The sequence below is a fragment of the Pleurodeles waltl genome, chromosome 3_1 (assembly GCF_031143425.1).
Source record: "Pleurodeles waltl isolate 20211129_DDA chromosome 3_1, aPleWal1.hap1.20221129, whole genome shotgun sequence".
NCBI classification, from domain to species: domain Eukaryota; kingdom Metazoa; phylum Chordata; class Amphibia; order Caudata; family Salamandridae; genus Pleurodeles; species Pleurodeles waltl.
Genome location: NC_090440.1, coordinates 1,042,848,088 through 1,042,865,618, shown reverse-complemented (window position 1 = coordinate 1,042,865,618; position 17,531 = coordinate 1,042,848,088). Strand labels below are relative to the sequence as shown.

General features: G+C 42.3%; 1 protein-coding gene across 2 annotated transcripts in view; it reads right to left on the bottom strand.

The window, feature by feature from the left end:
* MARCO (macrophage receptor with collagenous structure) overlaps positions 1-17,531 on the bottom strand; it is a 202,095-nt gene that overhangs the window by 125,581 nt on the left and 58,983 nt on the right. For both annotated transcript variants that reach the window (XM_069224337.1, XM_069224338.1), the window contains exons 5-7: positions 3,310-3,390; positions 3,066-3,173; positions 2,833-2,877 (exon numbers count right to left, since the gene is read on the bottom strand). In XM_069224337.1, coding sequence (XP_069080438.1) covers positions 2,833-2,877; positions 3,066-3,173; positions 3,310-3,390 — 234 coding nt within the window. The remainder of the gene's footprint in view (positions 1-2,832; positions 2,878-3,065; positions 3,174-3,309; positions 3,391-17,531) is intronic.

Sequence of the window (17,531 nt, the reverse complement as noted above, 5' to 3'; positions counted from 1 at the left end):
GTGGGATTTACTATTCAATGCAAACCAGGGTTTGAATTGGAAAGTATCCCAAAGTAACAAAAAGTTTAACTATAAGCTTCTTAGCGCTACTTTACCTCAAGAGGGGATTCCAACTGTGCTACATGATGCAACTACCCATTGTTTTATGCAAATCCCCATCTACCAACATTCATAGAAAGGGATTCACACCTCCTTGAGGCAGGCTTAACAAGGAGAAATGTTTTAATTTCCTCTTATTTGTCAAACATTGCATGTGTGCTGCACTGCACAGCACACATACAATGTGGGAAATTCATTAAAGGATAGTGTTAGCAATCGGAGGGTCTCCTTCCAGTACAAAACAAATGCTTTAGGGAGCACACTGTCCCTTGGACTATGGTGAAAGAATGTGTGCATTGGCACATGACGGCCAAAGGTGCACTAGTGCTGAGGAGAAGAAAAAATGTACCATATATCAGTAGATATGGTTCATTTCTTCATTTTCCCTTTGATGCAGGGCAGTGCAGAAATTCTGATCGCTGCCTGTATTGTCAAAATTCGTAAATCTGAGCCTTGTTCTCCAAAAATGCTAATTTAAACTTTACAATTTCTACGTTTTATATTGAGAATGATTGCCAATTAAATGCAATGTTTCTCCACTATTAATACCTTAGAAAAACATGTGACGTTATTTTTGGCCAGATGTATTAAATGATTTTAATTTGCAAAGCCTGCAATGTGCAAAATCACAGGCTTTGTGACAATAAAGATACTTTGGGGGATATTTATAAGAAGTGGCACAGCACGGCCACGGCACCAAAATTGCCAGCACAGTGTCACTTCTAAAATGCAGGGATACACCATATTTACTAGAATGTGGCGCATCCCTGTGTTTTCCCCAGCAATAAATGCAGCCACCCTTGTGTCATGGTTCAAGGATGGCTGCTTTGTGGGGAGCTTGATTTGTATATGAAGGGATACCTTCTAGTACAAAAACAATCTTCTATGGCGATTTGCTATTTCTATGTGTGCTGCATAGAAAGAGGAAAAACTGGAGAAATTAAAGCATTTCTCACGTTGCACCATACTGACGCCACCCCTATGGTGGTGTTAGATTTTGGCACTGCCTAGAGTTTACGAAATCTCATAAATCTGGGGCAGCATCAAAATGCAATAGTTGTTGATGTGGAATGCCCACAGCAACACCCATTGCACGCCCCTTCCACACAAAGTGCTGCCTCTGAAGGTGCCATAATTACAAGGCGACGTTAAGCCACAAAACATGGCTGTATGCCACCTGGTAAATACAATCCAGTGCAAAGCGCCACTGGAATGTCACAAAAAGTGATGGTCTGGTGGTGCTAGGGGCTTGTAAATAGTCCCCTTGTGTGTTGGAATACTGGTTACAACTTGAAAAGTACTTTCTGGGACCCATTCATTTGTGCACTTCTGAATGTCTAATGTTAGTGGTTTACAACAATTTCCATGTCCCTGTGGTGCAGCTTCCACTTTGTGAATAGTTGTGGGTACTCTTGAGAGGAGCAGGCAGTGGTCCAGTGGACCACTGAATGCTCCCACCAATGTTAATTCCTGCATGAGACAATTCTTTTCAAACCAGCCCCATGCCATATAAAGAACAGGTGCTTCTTTTTTGACATGCTTGGAATGCCATCACAGACATGGGGATCTGCTGTCCTTCACAGAAATTAATTCCTGCATTCTCACCCATTGGCAGGAGTCGTAAATCGCCTCCTGATTCGTAATTATTAATGAGACAGCAGGTTTTGTGACCTCCAGTGAATGTGCATTTTGTTGTGCGACTAGGTAGAACAGCATGTGTATAAGAAAATGAAGTCCAGGTTGCAAACCAGTCACTGTGCAAAAACCACTGACTGGTTTGATACAGTGCTTGGATTCACGGGCCACACTGTGCCTAGGCCAGTTCCTCCCAAGCAGCTGTGGGCATGAGGCCAGTTTTTCCGCATGGACACCGAGTCTAGTTGAAGCCCGATTACAAAGATCAAGAAGAAGCCGAGGACAGAATCGGCACGGATACAGCAACTGAGCTCACGATTTACAGTGCAAGTGGCCACTTTAAAGAAGTAAATTGTGGAATGATTACAGTGATACCCCTTATTCTGTGGTCACTGGCAAAAGTACAAGGATAGCATGAGCACAGAGATCTCCTCTTGTCCTGGAGATGCTCACTGCATAGAGGGCAAGAAAAGAATGCATGCAGAGTCTTGTAGACCCTATTACACGGTACATACCTCGTACTTAGTCTACGACAATGTTAAGGGTGGAATGTACACATGTATGGTTGAAACGTAAAAAAAAATATTGTGAGATCATAGGCATTTCCTTTGGTTTTCAAGTAATGGTTTTTATCTTTATTGTGCAAGTTATGGATTATCGGCATAACCTGCAAATGTCAGTCGTTTTCCCATATTAATTTGAAGCCAAAACTCCACTACAACGTGTTTTTAAAGTGCATTTCTTTTTTTTTTTTTTATTGAAACTAACTTTGTGGTGTTATAACCAAAGCTGCCTATGACTTCACATTAACCTCAATTTGTTGAGTAAACCTTTGCATTTTTATCATATACCATTAGCGTTGGTTTCCTGTGATCAGCTCACTGTATGAAGCCGCCTCCTGTTGCGCAACAGTTGAAGGGCGTGCTTGGGTTTTTGTACCACATGCTTTTTTATTTAGCTCGTAACTAGAGAAGAGATGCTGCAGTGCTGCCTGGCTTGGAATGTGCTGAAGTATGTACATGACGTTCACTCTGCTGAGTTGACAATTAACATGCAATTGTTTGTAGCATAAACCACTCATGAAGGATCTCTATTTACCTTTCTCGCCTTTCTGCCCAGGCAATCCATCTTCACCATTGACACCTAAAATAAAATGTTGATATTTAGTATAAAACATTACTTGTTATATTGTGATAATACAGTTTAGTTTGATCAGCCGGCTCGAAGAACAAATCCAATCTAGAATTGAATCCTGAAAGGTGGTTTCAGCTCTCATTTATGAGTTATCTTTTACTTTGAACTAAGTTAATGTTCATTGAGCAACTGCCTACCGTTTATTCCTGAGTCCCCCTTTTCACCTGGACGTCCTGGAATACCATCAAGACCTGCAGGTCCAGATTTTCCCATTGCTCCTTGTTCTCCCTGTATTCCTTGAATACCTGTTTTTGATTTCAAAGAAGATAAGTTATTTATGGCGTCTGTGTATTTCGTAGGACCTATAATCTTTACATCTGTGGGCAGTAGACAGCAAGAGAAAATGAAAAACTACTACCGAATATGGATATGAGTTCTCACCTTGAGCCCCCTTTTCTCCTTTTATTCCAGGTGTGCCAAATAATCCGCGCTCCCCTTTGAGCCCTGGCTCTCCTTTGGTACCTGAGTTGAAATATACATACATTGAATTATAATCCTTGCTTACTTAGGTTATCATTTGCAGAAAGTGAACAGGTGACTAAGCAGAATGTTCTGTGATAGATTGTGAAGATAAAGCAGAAAAATAAAGCACACTAAGAATTATAAATCAGCATTGCTCCTACCCCACCAAACTTGTACTTCCCATGTCCAATTCAGAGTTAGAGAATCACTGTTTTTATTAGATCGAGCCCTAGACAGCGCACATGTGCTGTCTGCAAGACCCGCTGGAAGGAGTATAGGACTTTGCCGCTTACCATAGATTGAAAGCAGTGTCGCTTTTGTTGTGCTGCCTCCTCAATGCTTGGAAGCTGATGCGCCACTTCCTTTACTTGGCTGAGGAGCACTGGCCAAGTACAGATTAATTGTGCCTGGAATGTTTTTTCTGTTGCTTGGACTGACAATTTTTCTTTGTTTCCTGCCTTTTGTGTTTGTCAGTAAGCACTCGTGTTTAAGCACGCGGTTCGTTTCCCATATTTGCCCTTCATTTGGTCCTTACTTTACATAATCAGTAATTACAAGTAGTTGTGTTGTGCGTGTGTTTTGTACATTTTTTGTGGCTTTACATAGCATGAAATCGACCCAGGAATGATTCCTCAACAGCAGCTCTCCCCGCACAGTAGGAAAGCCAATACTACAATAATCCATGCACTCAGGATTATGCTTTGCAGGCATTCCTTTAACAACACATTTTTGCACATAACTCATCCTCTGGTGGTCCTAGGGCAATGTGGGTCACACTGCATTAGAGGGGCCCCAGAAATCATAACCTCTGTGACCATTTAATGCATATTTAAACTTTCTTAAACGTGGAACTTTTGTTTTTAGAGCTGAGAGGAGTTTGTGTTATAATGGCCTTGTTTGTAATAATATTCTGACAGCATTGCTTGGCCTGCAAATGTGTAATGCACTATGGTCCTCAAGGACTGAAGGATGATCATTTTCCAAAGGAACTACTAACTCAGTAGGCTCCACAGGGACATCTAGCCACGACCTGAGGTATTGCACCTTCTGCTAATGCCCAAACAGTTTATTTCTGACAAAGATTTAGGCCCATATTTATACTTTTTTAGCGCCGCATTTGCGCCACTTTATGACGCAAAAACGGCGCAAACTTACAAAATACAATTGTATTTTGTAAGTTTGCGCCGCTTTAGCGTTAAAAAGCGGCGCAAATGCGGCGCTAAAAAAGTATAAATATGGGCCTTAATGCATGCATGGAAACTCACCCCATAATGCTTAGCAGGACTGCCTTTTACATCCCATTTTTGCACATAACTCAGCCCGTGGTGGTCCCAGGACGATGGGGCCACCACCAAAACATTCGGAACAATGTACCCTTTCTGTCTAGGCCATCTTGTGTGTCGCACTAGTTTAGAGGGGGTCCAACAATCATAAGTCACAACCTCTTCCACTGTTTAATGTGTGTTTAAACTTTCTTATTACTGAAACTTTTGTTTCTGTAATTGAGAGACATTTGTTTTATAAGGATCTGTTAACCTTATTTGTCTTGCAAATGTATTATGCACTATGGCCCATATTTATATTTTTTGATGCAATTCCAAAGTGCCATGCGTTAGCTGGTGCTGTGGCGGTGTAGGGGAAAATGGAGGTTAGGCATCAAAAAATGGGGCAAGTCAGGTCTGAGGTAAAATTCAGGCCTCAACCCAATTTGCGCCATTTGTTTTTACGCTCAATCTCCATTGACATGACTCTTGTCTTAGCAAAGACAGGAGTCATGCCCCCTTGCCCAATGGCCATGCCCAGGGGACTTATGTCCCCTGGGCATGGTCATTGGGCATAGTGGCATGTAGGGGTGCCCAAATCAGGCCCCCCTATGCCACAAAAAAAAACGAATAAAAATACTTACCCCAACTTACCTTTATTTCCCTGGGATGGGTCCCTCCATCCTTGGGTGTTCTCCTGGGGTGGGAAAGGGTGGCAGGGGGAGTCCCTGGGGGCATTGGAGGGCACCTCTGGGCTCCTTCTGAGCCCACAGGTCCCTTAACGCCTGCCCTGACCCAGGCATTAAAAAACGGCGCCCATCAGGCTGGGCGCCGTTTTTTAAGGTCTGCCCCCTCCTGTGCGTCAAAATGACGTCAGAGTATAAATATGGGGCACAGGCCTTAAAGTCATTTTTTGGAAGGGAACGCCTACCTTGCATATAATTAACGCAAGGCTGGTTCCACATGACCACATGGTGGAACTTTGACGCCCGTGGGGTCGGACGTCAAAGTATAAATATGGGGCAGGGTTTGCGCCGATTGTGCGTCAAAAATTTTGCCGCACATTCAGCGCAAACAGAGTATAAATATGCCCCTATGTTTTTTAAAGACTGCAGGGTGATTATTGGTTAAAGTACTACCAGCTCAGTAGGTTCCACAGAAGCATCTATGATTGGTAGTACAAGGTAGTATTGCACTTTTTGGTAATGTACAAACCCAGTTTATTTCTGATAAAAGTTTAATGTATGTACACACCATAATAATACAAGGTAGTATTGCCCTTTTTGGTAATGCACAAACCCAGTTTATTTCTGATAAAAGTTTAGGCCCATATTTATACTTTTTGACGCAAAACTGCGGCAACGCAGTTTTGCGTCAAAAAAATTAGCGCCGGCTAACGCCATTCTGAAGCACCATGCGGGCGCCGTATTTATTGAATGACGTTAGCCGGCGTTAGCCGCCGGCGCCGTCTGGTGTGCATTAAAAAAAAAGACGTACACCAGGCAGCGCCGGCGTAGGGGGATATGGAGCTTGGGCGTCAAGAAATGGGGCAAGTCAGGTTGAGGCAATTTTTTCACCTCAACCCGATTTGCGCCATTTATTTTCACTCCCAACCCCCATAGAAATGACTCCTATCTTAGCAAAGACAGGAGTCATGCCCCCTTGCCCAATGGCCATGCCCAGGGGACTTCTGTCCCCTGGGCATGGTCATTGGGCATAGTGGCATGTAGGGGGGCACAAATCAGGCCCCCCTATGCCACCATTTTTTTTTTTTTTAAAACACTTACCTGAACTTACCTTAATGTCCCTGGGATGGGTCCCTCCAGCCTTGGGTGTCCTCCTGGGGTGGGCATGGGTGACAGGGGGTGTCCCTGGGGGCATGGGGGGGCACCTGTGGGCTCCTTCAGAGCCCACAGGTCCCTTAACGCCTGCCTTTTGCAGGCGCAAAAAAATGGCGCAAAAGCGGGCGTACGTCATTTTTTTTGACCCACCTACTCCCGGGCGTGATTTTTGCCCGGGAGTATAAATCTCATGCACATGCCTCGGAGTCGATTTTTTAGACGGGAACGCCTACCTTGCATATAATTAACGCAAAGTAGGTGTCCACGCTAAAAAATGAAGCTAACTCCATGGACTTTGGCGCTAGACGCGTCTAACGCCAAAGTATAAATATGGAGTTAGTTTTGCGTCGAAATTGCGTCAAAAAAAACAACGCAATTTCGGCGCAAACGGAGTATAAATATGCCCCTTAATGTACAGTATGGCTACATATTTCAGCTAGTTCACTGAGGACCTGGTACTTCTCCAGCCATTTCTGGGCTCGGGGGATATTCTGAGCTTCTGACTTCAGAAGAAGTTCTGGCAGTGTTCTGTGACACTGTACTCTGAGTGCTTTAAGCTCCACAGGGACATCTAGCCACAACCAGTGGTGCTGCACCTTCTTCTGTTGACTCTACAGGGAAAGCTAACCACAACCAGTGGTACTGCACCTTCTGCTGTTGACTATACAAGGACATTTAGTAATGACCTGCGGCACAACGCCCTTGTGCCATAGACTCCACAGATAAATGATATTTAAAAGGCCTGCTAGGCCTGAAAATGTGTCATACACTATGCCCTCTTGGGCTGATTATATGGATACACTTCAATGTTCTTTATCATTCTTTTCTATGTGATTATGCCCTCTAGGGGCTGAATTTATGGTTACATGAGCATGTTTCTTCCAAATGCTATTTTTACTGTGGTGCTCTGTAGGGGCTGCTCAGACCATTACACTCTAATGGCAAGTGTATGAAGGAATGCACAAACGTAGTTTATGTCTGATAAAGGTTTAGGCCCGTATTTATACTCCGTTTGCGCCGAATTAGCGTCGTTTTTTTCGACGCAAATTCGGCGCAAAACTAACGCCATATTTATACTTTGGCGTTAGACGCGTCTAGCGCCAAAGTATGGGCAAATAGCGTAATTTTTTTGCGTGAACGCCTTCCTTGCGTTAATGAGATGCAAGGAAGGCGTTCCCGTCTAAAAAAATGACGGCGACGCAAATGCGTCGTATTTATACTCCCGGGCAAAAATCACGCCCGGGAGTTGGCGGGTCAAAAAACCCCGCATTTGCGCCACTATTTAACGCCTGGGTCAGGGTAGGCGTTAAGGGGCCTGTGGGCTCAAAATGAGCCCACAGGTGCCCTCCCCTGCTCCCAGGGACCCCCCCTGCCACCCCTGCCCACCCCAGGAGGACACCCAAGGATGGAGGGACCCACCCCAGGGACATTCAGGTAAGTTCAGGTAAGTATAATTTTTTATATTTTTAATTTTTTTGGGTGGCATAGGGGGGCCTTATTTGTGCCCCCCTACATGCCACTATGCCCAATGACCATGCCCAGGGGACATAAGTCCCCTGGGCATGGCCATTGGGCAAGGGGGCATGACTCCTGTCTTTACTAAGACAGGAGTCATTTAAATGGCATCTGGGCGTCGAAAAAAATGGCGCAAATCGGGTTGAGGCGATTTTTTTGCCTCAACCTGACTTGCCCCATTTTAAGACGCCCTAACGCCATTTTCCCCCTACGCCGGCGCTGCCTGGTCTACGTGGTTTTTTTCCACGCACACCAGGCAGCGCCGGTCTGCTAGCGCCGGCTAACGCCATTCCATAAATACGGCGCCCGCATGGCGCTTCAGAATGGCGTTAGACGGCGCTAAATTTTTTGGCGCTAAACTGCGTTAGCGCAGTTTAGCGTCAAAAAGTATAAATATGGGCCTTAATGTGCTGCATGGGTAAATATTTATAAGGTCCCAAATGCGAGGTTGTCATTATCATTTACAACTCTGTTACACTGATGGAGCGTACACTGCCTCCGCCAATGTTATCCCTTGACTTTCTGCTGGGCAAGCAGGCCATGGTGACATTCATCTGACCATATTGAGGGCAAAGCAACTATCTCTAATTTTTCCTGGCCATGTCTGCCATGAAGTACGTGATAAACACAGGCAGGGATATTATAGTGTGGTCCAGATATGCAGGAAGACAGCTGCCTAAGCATGGAGGCTATTTGTTTCATTTTAAGGAATATAAACCTTGACTTTGGGAGTTTCTTTTCTCTAAATAAAATATTTGTTGGCCAGGTGCTTTAAATTTGATGTCAACTCAGCAATCCTGTGGTGCTGTGAATGGAGATGCTCCTCTAACAACACAGTGATCTTCCACAATTAGACGTGCATCTCTAAATAAATGTGTACAGTGTGTGTCATCATGGTGGTTGAGGCCATGGCTGCTGCACCCTAGGCTGCCTCACAGACCATCTGCCAGGTTCTAAATGACATAAGAAAATGCATTTATACTTTGTACTTACATGAAAAGATCAAGGCCCATATTTATACTTTTTTTAGCGCCGCATGTGTGTCATTTTCTGATGCAAAATCGGCGCAAACTTCCAAAATACAATTGTATTTTGGAAGTTTGCGCCTATTTTGCATCAAAAAGAGTTGAAAATGCAGTGCTAAAAAGCATAAATATGGGTCCAAGAATGCTTTATTTAGAAAGGGGTGGGCTATGGTAAACTCCCCTGCCTTCCTGTTGGCTTTCGCCTGTGATTTGGTGACAACCTTGATGTCACCTCACTCCCTGTTTGCTGTTTTATTACAGCTTGTCATCTATGAAGGTCATTCCTAGACACTATGAGGAAGTCTACTCCCAGAAAGGTCTCTTTACACAGCTGCTTTCCAATTCATGTATCTAAAGAAAATTATTTTAAGTTGTAGGCTGCCACCCAGCCCAAAGACATGTTTACCATATAGAATTCACTTTACATTGAGACTTGACTGAATTTTTAATAGAGGCTCTCATTATGCACTATCCAGTTTGTAAGAAATAATCCTGGAAGGTCAAAGGGAGAAAGTGGTAGAAGACATGTATATGTGCCATGACTATGCTCTCACAAAAACCTGGCTCAAAGGACCCTTCAAAACCCTTAACTGTCCCTTAGTGAAGGCCAAACTCAGGGGCAGATTTATGAAAAGTGGCACTGAACATATTGAAGCACCACTTTTCTTGCGCCCCCCCCTAACGCCACCAGGTGTGCGCCATATTTAATATACGCCACACCATGGCAGTGGTTAGGGTACTAGCGTCAGAATTGTTTACGGTACTTTGGAGCTTTGCAGGATTAGCATCCTGCAAAGCACCCAGTGGCCCTTTGAAACAATGGGAGCCTCCTTTTAACATCTGCTCTGAGCAGACATTAAAAATGCTGGAAAAAATGATGCACAGAAATCTTGTAGATTTTTTTGCGCCATTGTTTGGCCACCCTAATGCCAGAACGCACCCCTTGCAGACATTGTATCTGGCACAGGCATATTGTGGCGCAAGGGGTTACCAAGTGGCACAATGCAAGCATTGCGCCACTTTCTAAATCTGGTGCTGGTTTTTGTCCAATCTAATGCCACATTAGCGTGAAAAAAATATGCAAATGTGTTATCAGATGGCACTAGGCCATTTTAAATCTGGGCCTCAATATTTACTCACATTATGATTTTAGAGAGTTCCAAGAATGCAACAACTCAAACATCAACACATCACAAAAACAGTTTTTTATTAAAAAGTATTAATTGAAATGCCTCAGAAAACCAAAGCTATTTGCTAGATGGGGTTAGCACTCCCAAAGTGTCCAAGCTGGCCAGCAAGCTCTGGGAGCAGTCAGCAACAATGGGAGATGCATTATGGTACATTATGCTGATGTTCAATGTGCATACTTCTAAAAGAGTCTTCCTCTCTTGCTTTAGTGGATATCCATACCAAGCTTAATTTGGCCTGCTGGATGATGACTGGGAATCACTTATCGCACTGTCTACTGTATTCTGGGTCTGGTGGCTTACTGGCTTAATCTGTCTACTGTACAGTCCTGTGTTTGACCTCATGGTCACAGGTTCAAATCCTGTCTGATCCACTCAGCCTTTCATCCAAGTTCCGAGGTTGATAAACTGGGTAGCATTGAGTTGGGTAACAATAAATATCTGTTATTCAGTGCCTTCAAGTGAAAATGCCCTTTACAAATACACATGTTATGTTACCTTAGTTAGGTTGCAAAATGAACGAGCCCACTCAAAATATTTCACAGTTCTGTTTGTAAAAATCCTGGCAAGAGAATGCAGGCAAGTAGCATTCTCACAGTAGTATGTGGCTGCACTCTTCGGAGTTTCTGTTCCCCTTCTATTGCAGAGCTTCTAAAACACACACTGCGACTCTCAGCACATGGTCAGCAGGACGAAACAGCTGAAAAAATGCTTCACTTATCACATAATCTGACTGTATCTGTTGGGGATCTGGCTGATCTAACTTTTTTAGCCACAATCTGTCCAAATGAAGTAGTAGCACAATTAAGGTCCTTCTTTCATAGCTTTAGGAAGTAAGAAACTTAATCAGAGATCCAGATTTTCTAATCGTCAATGGACCCCAGCAGGACAACATCCAGGTAAAGCCTTGTTATAGTTAATCGTTTTCCAAAACCACAGTCCATTGATGACAAGCAATTTCTAAATTAATCTACTTCCACTTTTTTAACACAGTGATCTTAAATTTGTGTGATAGTTACCAATGATTAATTATACATAAAGTCCTCTAGAAAAGAAGGCAGAGGGCTCTGTCCCTGAGACAAAGTCATCAGCCTCATCCTTTCCTCTCTCTGACACTAAGGGCCAGATTTAAGAAGGCCCCAGTGCCACCTTGCCCCACACTAGCATCATTGTTTTACACTAATGTGGTGTTAACTGGCCAAAAGTGCAGCGCAATATCTACAAAGTGGTGCAATGTATGCATTGTGCCACTTTGTAACTCTTTTCACTACATTATGCCTGTGCCAGGCATAATGTATGCAAAGGGGGTGTTCCTTCAATAGGGAGCTGAAAAAATGGTGCAAAGAAATCTAAGAGATTTTTTTGTATCATTTTTTTTGCACTTTTAACACCTGCTTTGAGCAGGCATTAAAAGGAGGCTCCCATTGGTTACACCGGGCCACTAGGGCCCATATTTATACTTTTTCTCGCAAAACTGCATTAACGCAGTTTTGTGTGAAAAAATATAGCACCGGCTAGCACCATTCCAAGACACCAGCCGGGCGCCACATTTATGGAATGGCGCTAGCCGGCGCTAATGCCCTGTTAGCATCCTCGTAAAGGACACAAACAGGGTGGGGGAGGCACAGGGGAAACCGGAGCTTGCGTGCCGAATTATGGCGCTACACTGTTTAGAGGCAAAAAAATGCCTCTAAGCAGTTTAGTGCCTTTTTCTGGTGCTCAACCCTCATGGACATGGCTCCTGTCTTAGTAAAGACAGGAGCCATTCCCACCACTCCAAAGGCCATGTCCAGGGGACAAGTGTCCCTTGGGCATTGCCATTGGGGCCAGAGCCATGCAGGGGGCCCTAAGTCAGGACTCCTGAGCATGAAAATATAAAGAAGAAGGGAGTGGGTGGGGGTGTCCCTAGGGCCAGGAAAGGGCACCTGTGGGCTCTTTCCATGGTCTCTAACCATGGAAATATGCCTACAGGTCCCCTATTGCCTGCCCATACCCAGGTGTTAAATAATGGCGCTAAGCAAGCTTAGCACCATTATTTAAGGCACCCTTTCCCCCATGCTGGATTTTAGCATGGGGGTAAATATGGTGCTAAGGCCATATCGTCCTTTTCTGGAGGGGAACGCCTACCTTGCATCTCATTGACGCAAGGTAGGTTTTCACATCCAGAAACTAAATTAGCTCCATAACTTTGGTGCTAGACGTGTCTAGCGCCAAAGTATAAATATGGAGTTAGGTTTGCTCTGAATTAGCATTAAAAAAATGACGCTAATTCAGTGCAAACCAAGTATAAATATGGGCGTAGGTGTTTTAAAGGATTAGCGTACAAATTTTTGAAACTAATGCTGCAAAGCACTGAACTAGCGTTAAAAATTCTGACGCTAGTTCTTTAACTACTGTTATGGTGCGCCATATATTTAATAAGGTGCACACATGGCGGCGCTAGGGGGGGCGCTAAGAGCTGCAAGAAAAGTTTTCATAATTATACCTCTTAGTTTGCTCTGATTCCTTTATTTTTGCAAGAGTGCCCAATTCCTGTGTTTTTGTCCCGTGTAAGTACTTGACAGAGGACTTTGTTGGAAGCTGACGTACTGTGGATAGAATATCAAGGGGAATATTTAAGAGCCCCTAGCGCCATTCTAACACCACATTAGTGTAATTTGTTTACGGTAATGTGGCGTTGGAAGGACAAAAATGCTGCACCATATTTACAAAGTGGTGCAATGCATGCATTGCGCCACTTTGTAACCCTTTACATTACATTATGCCTGTGCTAGGCATAATGTATGCGAAGGGGACATTCCTTCTTCAGGGGGGCTGAAAAAATGGTGCAAGGAAATCTAACAAATTTCCTTGTGTCATTTGTTTTGGCAGTTTTAATGAGTGCTCAGATCAGGCATTAAAAAGGGAAATGCCTTTGAATATAATGGGCCCCTATGTACTCTGTAGGAGTAGTGCGAACATTTTGTCGCTACTCCTGCAGAGTACATAAATAGCGTAAAAAAATAACACTATTGCCCTCTATCCTGCTCCATGGTGCGCCGTATTTTAAATACAGCGCACACAAGGTGGCGGTAGGGGAGAGCTAAAGAGTGAAATAAAAGTTGCACTGAACTGTGTGCAGTGGCACTTTTCTTAAATATGCCCCCAAGAGTTATAGAGGCCTCACATTTCGGTGTCATAATAAATAGTGAATCCAGATATACTATTGTTTGATGGAAGTTGATGTTCTGCCTTGGTCAAAGGGAGAGAGAAGAAATGTGCCATATCTACTAAGATATGGTGTATTTTTCTCTTCCCTAACACTGGTGCATTTTTGAGAGGCATGAACTGTTGGCAAAATGGGAAGAAATTAAAATATTTTGCCTCATTACGCCTACCTCTAGGATGGATTAAGATTTAGAGCCAATTCCTGCCTACCAATGTTTTAAGATAGAGATTTGTATCAAAGCTCATGGGTGACTACATGGGAACACCCACGCACAACCCATAGAATGCTGTCTTGAAGTATAGCAATGCAAAGAAGTGCATAGCACAACTTTGCATTACTTTGGGATACTTTCCAATGAAAATACTGATTTCTGTTGGATAGTAAATCCTAGCTTAACACTTTGCACTGGGTTTGCATTGCAAAAGGGACACAAACCTGGTACAAAACATTAGTAAATCTGGGTCATACTTGTATTGATTCAAATATAGAAGCCATGAAACCCCAAATTAACATCCTAGCCTGTGTGTGTCACTTTCTTTGTGTCTTGTGGAAGACAACAACATTGGATAAGGCATTTTTCTCTCTCTTCTTTAGAACTAAAACAGGAAAAATTGACCAGTTCCTTGCCAAATGGATAGTGTCAAAAACGTTCTCACCATAACAACACCGTCAAGTCTATAACCAACACTATTGCCTTGGTTAATAAATGAAAATACCAACAGCATCAGACCTTGAGATACACAAAAGAGTTTATAAAAGAAAAAGGTAAAATATAAACCTCAAAAAAAGATGGACAGGCTTTTGCCTGTATGTAAGCTCTCTTTATGCATGAGTCAGTTGCAGCGTGCTGCAGGGACGCACTTACAAACATTTGCAACTGCTTATTAAAGTGAGTATACGGTTAAACCAAAGGTTCACAGTCACAGTCCCAATACCCAATGGCCTGCATCAATACTCTTTTTCACTGTCCTCTACCTGCTTGCCCCAAGACCATATGAGGATGGAGTAGGATGATGTCTAAATGATTTACACAAAAGTATTCCTTTTCTCTTCATCCTCCCAAAAATTGTGGGACATATTTGAGAAAAGAGGCGCTGCACACAGTGCTGTGCTACTTTTCTTGTGCCCCTTAGTGCCCCCTCTAAAGCCACCATGTGTATGCCATATTTAAAATACAGTGCACCCTGACAGTAGCTGGGGGAGTAGCATGTGAATGTTTTTACGCTAGTCCAGCGTTTTGCAGGATTAGTGCCAAAAACTCTGACACTAATCCTGCAAAGCACCCAGCGGTCCATTGTAAGCAATGAAGCCTCCTTTTAATGCCTGTTCTGAGCAGGCGTTAAAAGTGCCAAAAAAATGGTGCAAGGAAATCTCTTAGATTTCCTTATGCCATTTTATTGGCCCCCCAATGGGAGAACGCCCCTTTGCATACATTATGCCTGACACACATATAATGTAGCACAAAGAGTTACATGCATTGCGCCACTTTGTAAATATGACGCAGTGTTTTTGGACTTCTAAGACCACATTAGCGTCAAATATGCCCCTTTGTTTTTCAGTCTTGTCTCTGAGACAGCAATATGGCATCTTGCCAGGCTATAATTGTTTTTTTTTTTTAAACATAAATAATATCCATACATAGAGGGGCTTTTTCTCAGCAGGCTTCATCCACTGTTCTGTTCAGCTGTCAATCACATTTTGCTTCCCTTCACTAAAGCATACAGACTTAGGCAATGAATATGAATAACACACAAGTTTATTAGTTAATTAAAACCATAAAACTTTTCCTTCCACATAAAAGTTTAACAGAGCAATATTAGAGCAATAAGGCAATTACAGATCTTAATGAAAAAAATATATAAAATTTCATTCCGCGTAAAATTAGTTTTTTTAGTTTTTTTGTTTAAAGAACTTACTAGTGCTCTATGACATTAATATTGATAGGGCAGCAAAACAAACTTAGTATAGATAAGGCAAATATAGCTTAAAAGGTCCTGTGTTTAAATGAAATTATGCATGAAAATTTTCTTTCACATTGAAATGTAGAAGAGAATAGAAATAGACCAATGAGACATTTTTTTTAAATTGGACAAATTGGGGAGAGATCTTCTGTTGATTATGTTTGCCCCTACTTAAGTCTAATTGTTAGTACCAGACTTTATTACCAACCTGCTCAGCAACCCGAATCAACTACCTCAAAGCCTTCCCTTCTTTTATACATTCCGAGTGGGCTATAGGGATTTTGCTATTGTTTCTACCCTCCCTATGGCTTAGTTATTTTGAGAGGCTGTGATTTTGAGAGGGAAAATTTCCAAAAATTGATCCAGCCTAAGACTTAGGCATTGGGTCAGCCCACTTTACCTATCGGCTCCCTTCACTTGAGTGACTGCTCAGTGCCTGGGCACATTGTTCATGTCTACCTAAAAATAGTTCCTTTCTCTTCAGTGATAAACCTGGATCCAAATGCTCCTTTTTGTTTTAGATATTTTTATAGCATAACTTTTAATAGTGGCTATTTATAGTGCCTTCACTTCTGATGCCCAATTAGGTGGTGATTTATTTTCTGTCTTCTTAAAGTTATAAAATGTTTAATTGACATTGCAACATTGTAATTGTGTGCGATTTGAGAGATTGGTTAACTGATTTATTTTTTGGTTCTTTGCAAATCATAATAAAATACATGGCACAACTGTAATGTTTGTATATTTAAAAAAACACATACAAATAAAACACCTACGTTTTTTTATTTAAAACACTTAATCCAAAAATGTGGCAGACACATTTAGGGGGCAACATGTTTTATTTTTTTTCTTATGTGGCATATTTTTGCTACAAAAAAAGAAATTAACATCTAACTAGCCTGACAAGGCGAGCACTATTGGTTTTGCTTATGTTTGACCATAATGTTATCCTCTAAATCCACATTAACTGTTGCTGACCTCTTTCCTTTTCCCTCTCTTAGCTTTCTCCTTTTATGCTTATCAGTGTAGTGCAGTATTGTGTTTTTAAATTATGTGTACATCAAAGGCTAGTAAAGCCCAACTATATCGTAAGTAAAATTTTGAAAAAGCCAGGAAGGACGTGTAGGAAACATTATACTGGCAACACCCAAACTGCTAATAAGACACACCTTGATCGTTAGTAAAAATCAATTACTAGAGAATCATGTTAGAGTGTGACTTTTATAACCAATATTAACATGAAAAGCTTGCAAAATAATGTATAATGAAGCTGCATAGCAAATGTATTAATGTGGTACTAATGCATGCGTTTGAAATGTGCCCACGGGGAGTGGCCACAAATGTATACGATGGCTAATGAAATTGACTAATGATGAATTAATAATGTACTAATGTATGATTTTATATTACCATTATGAGCTATGTATTAAGGTTTTTGCTAAATTAATCACTAGGCCTTAGTTAGCAAGGGTCTGGGCCTAGCTCCCTGGTCTCATATTAAATGTGTTTTTCTAACGTGCAATGTGCTGTCCTCCTGAAGGACGTGAAGCTGTACTTTTCCAGAAGCTAGAGATATGTGTGTAGCTGTAGTAAATTCTTTCTCATGGGACCCGACTTGCTCAAGGAGACATTCTTGCTGAATGCAACAGTGTAATTCGCAACAGGTGCAAGGTCACCTGTACTGGGAGAAGACAATGGAACTACTGACTGGAGCGACAAGTGTAACTTTTCTTACCTGACATTCTACCGGTTGAATACGTCAATCACAGGAGCCAATAAACTACATGAGAACTGTCTTAGGTAAAAATTCTAGTAAGGTGTGTGATGGATCATTGGACAGAGATAACGATGCACCAAATATTGCCCAATTGGAAATTAGAGACTTGTTCGACAAGTTTAATATAACGGTGTGACACAAGGAGAAATCAACATTCTGCCTCGCCACTCTGAAGCCATTCTACGCCTTTATCCTGCCACTCCTGAGTCCCTTATTCTTCTTAGCTACTCTGAGACACTTTGGCCCATATTTATACTTTTTTAGCGCCGCATTTGCGTGATTTTTTGACGCAAAAGCGGCACAAACTTGCAAAATACAATCGTATTTTGTAAGTTTGCGCCGTTTTTGCGTCAAAAAGCAGTGCA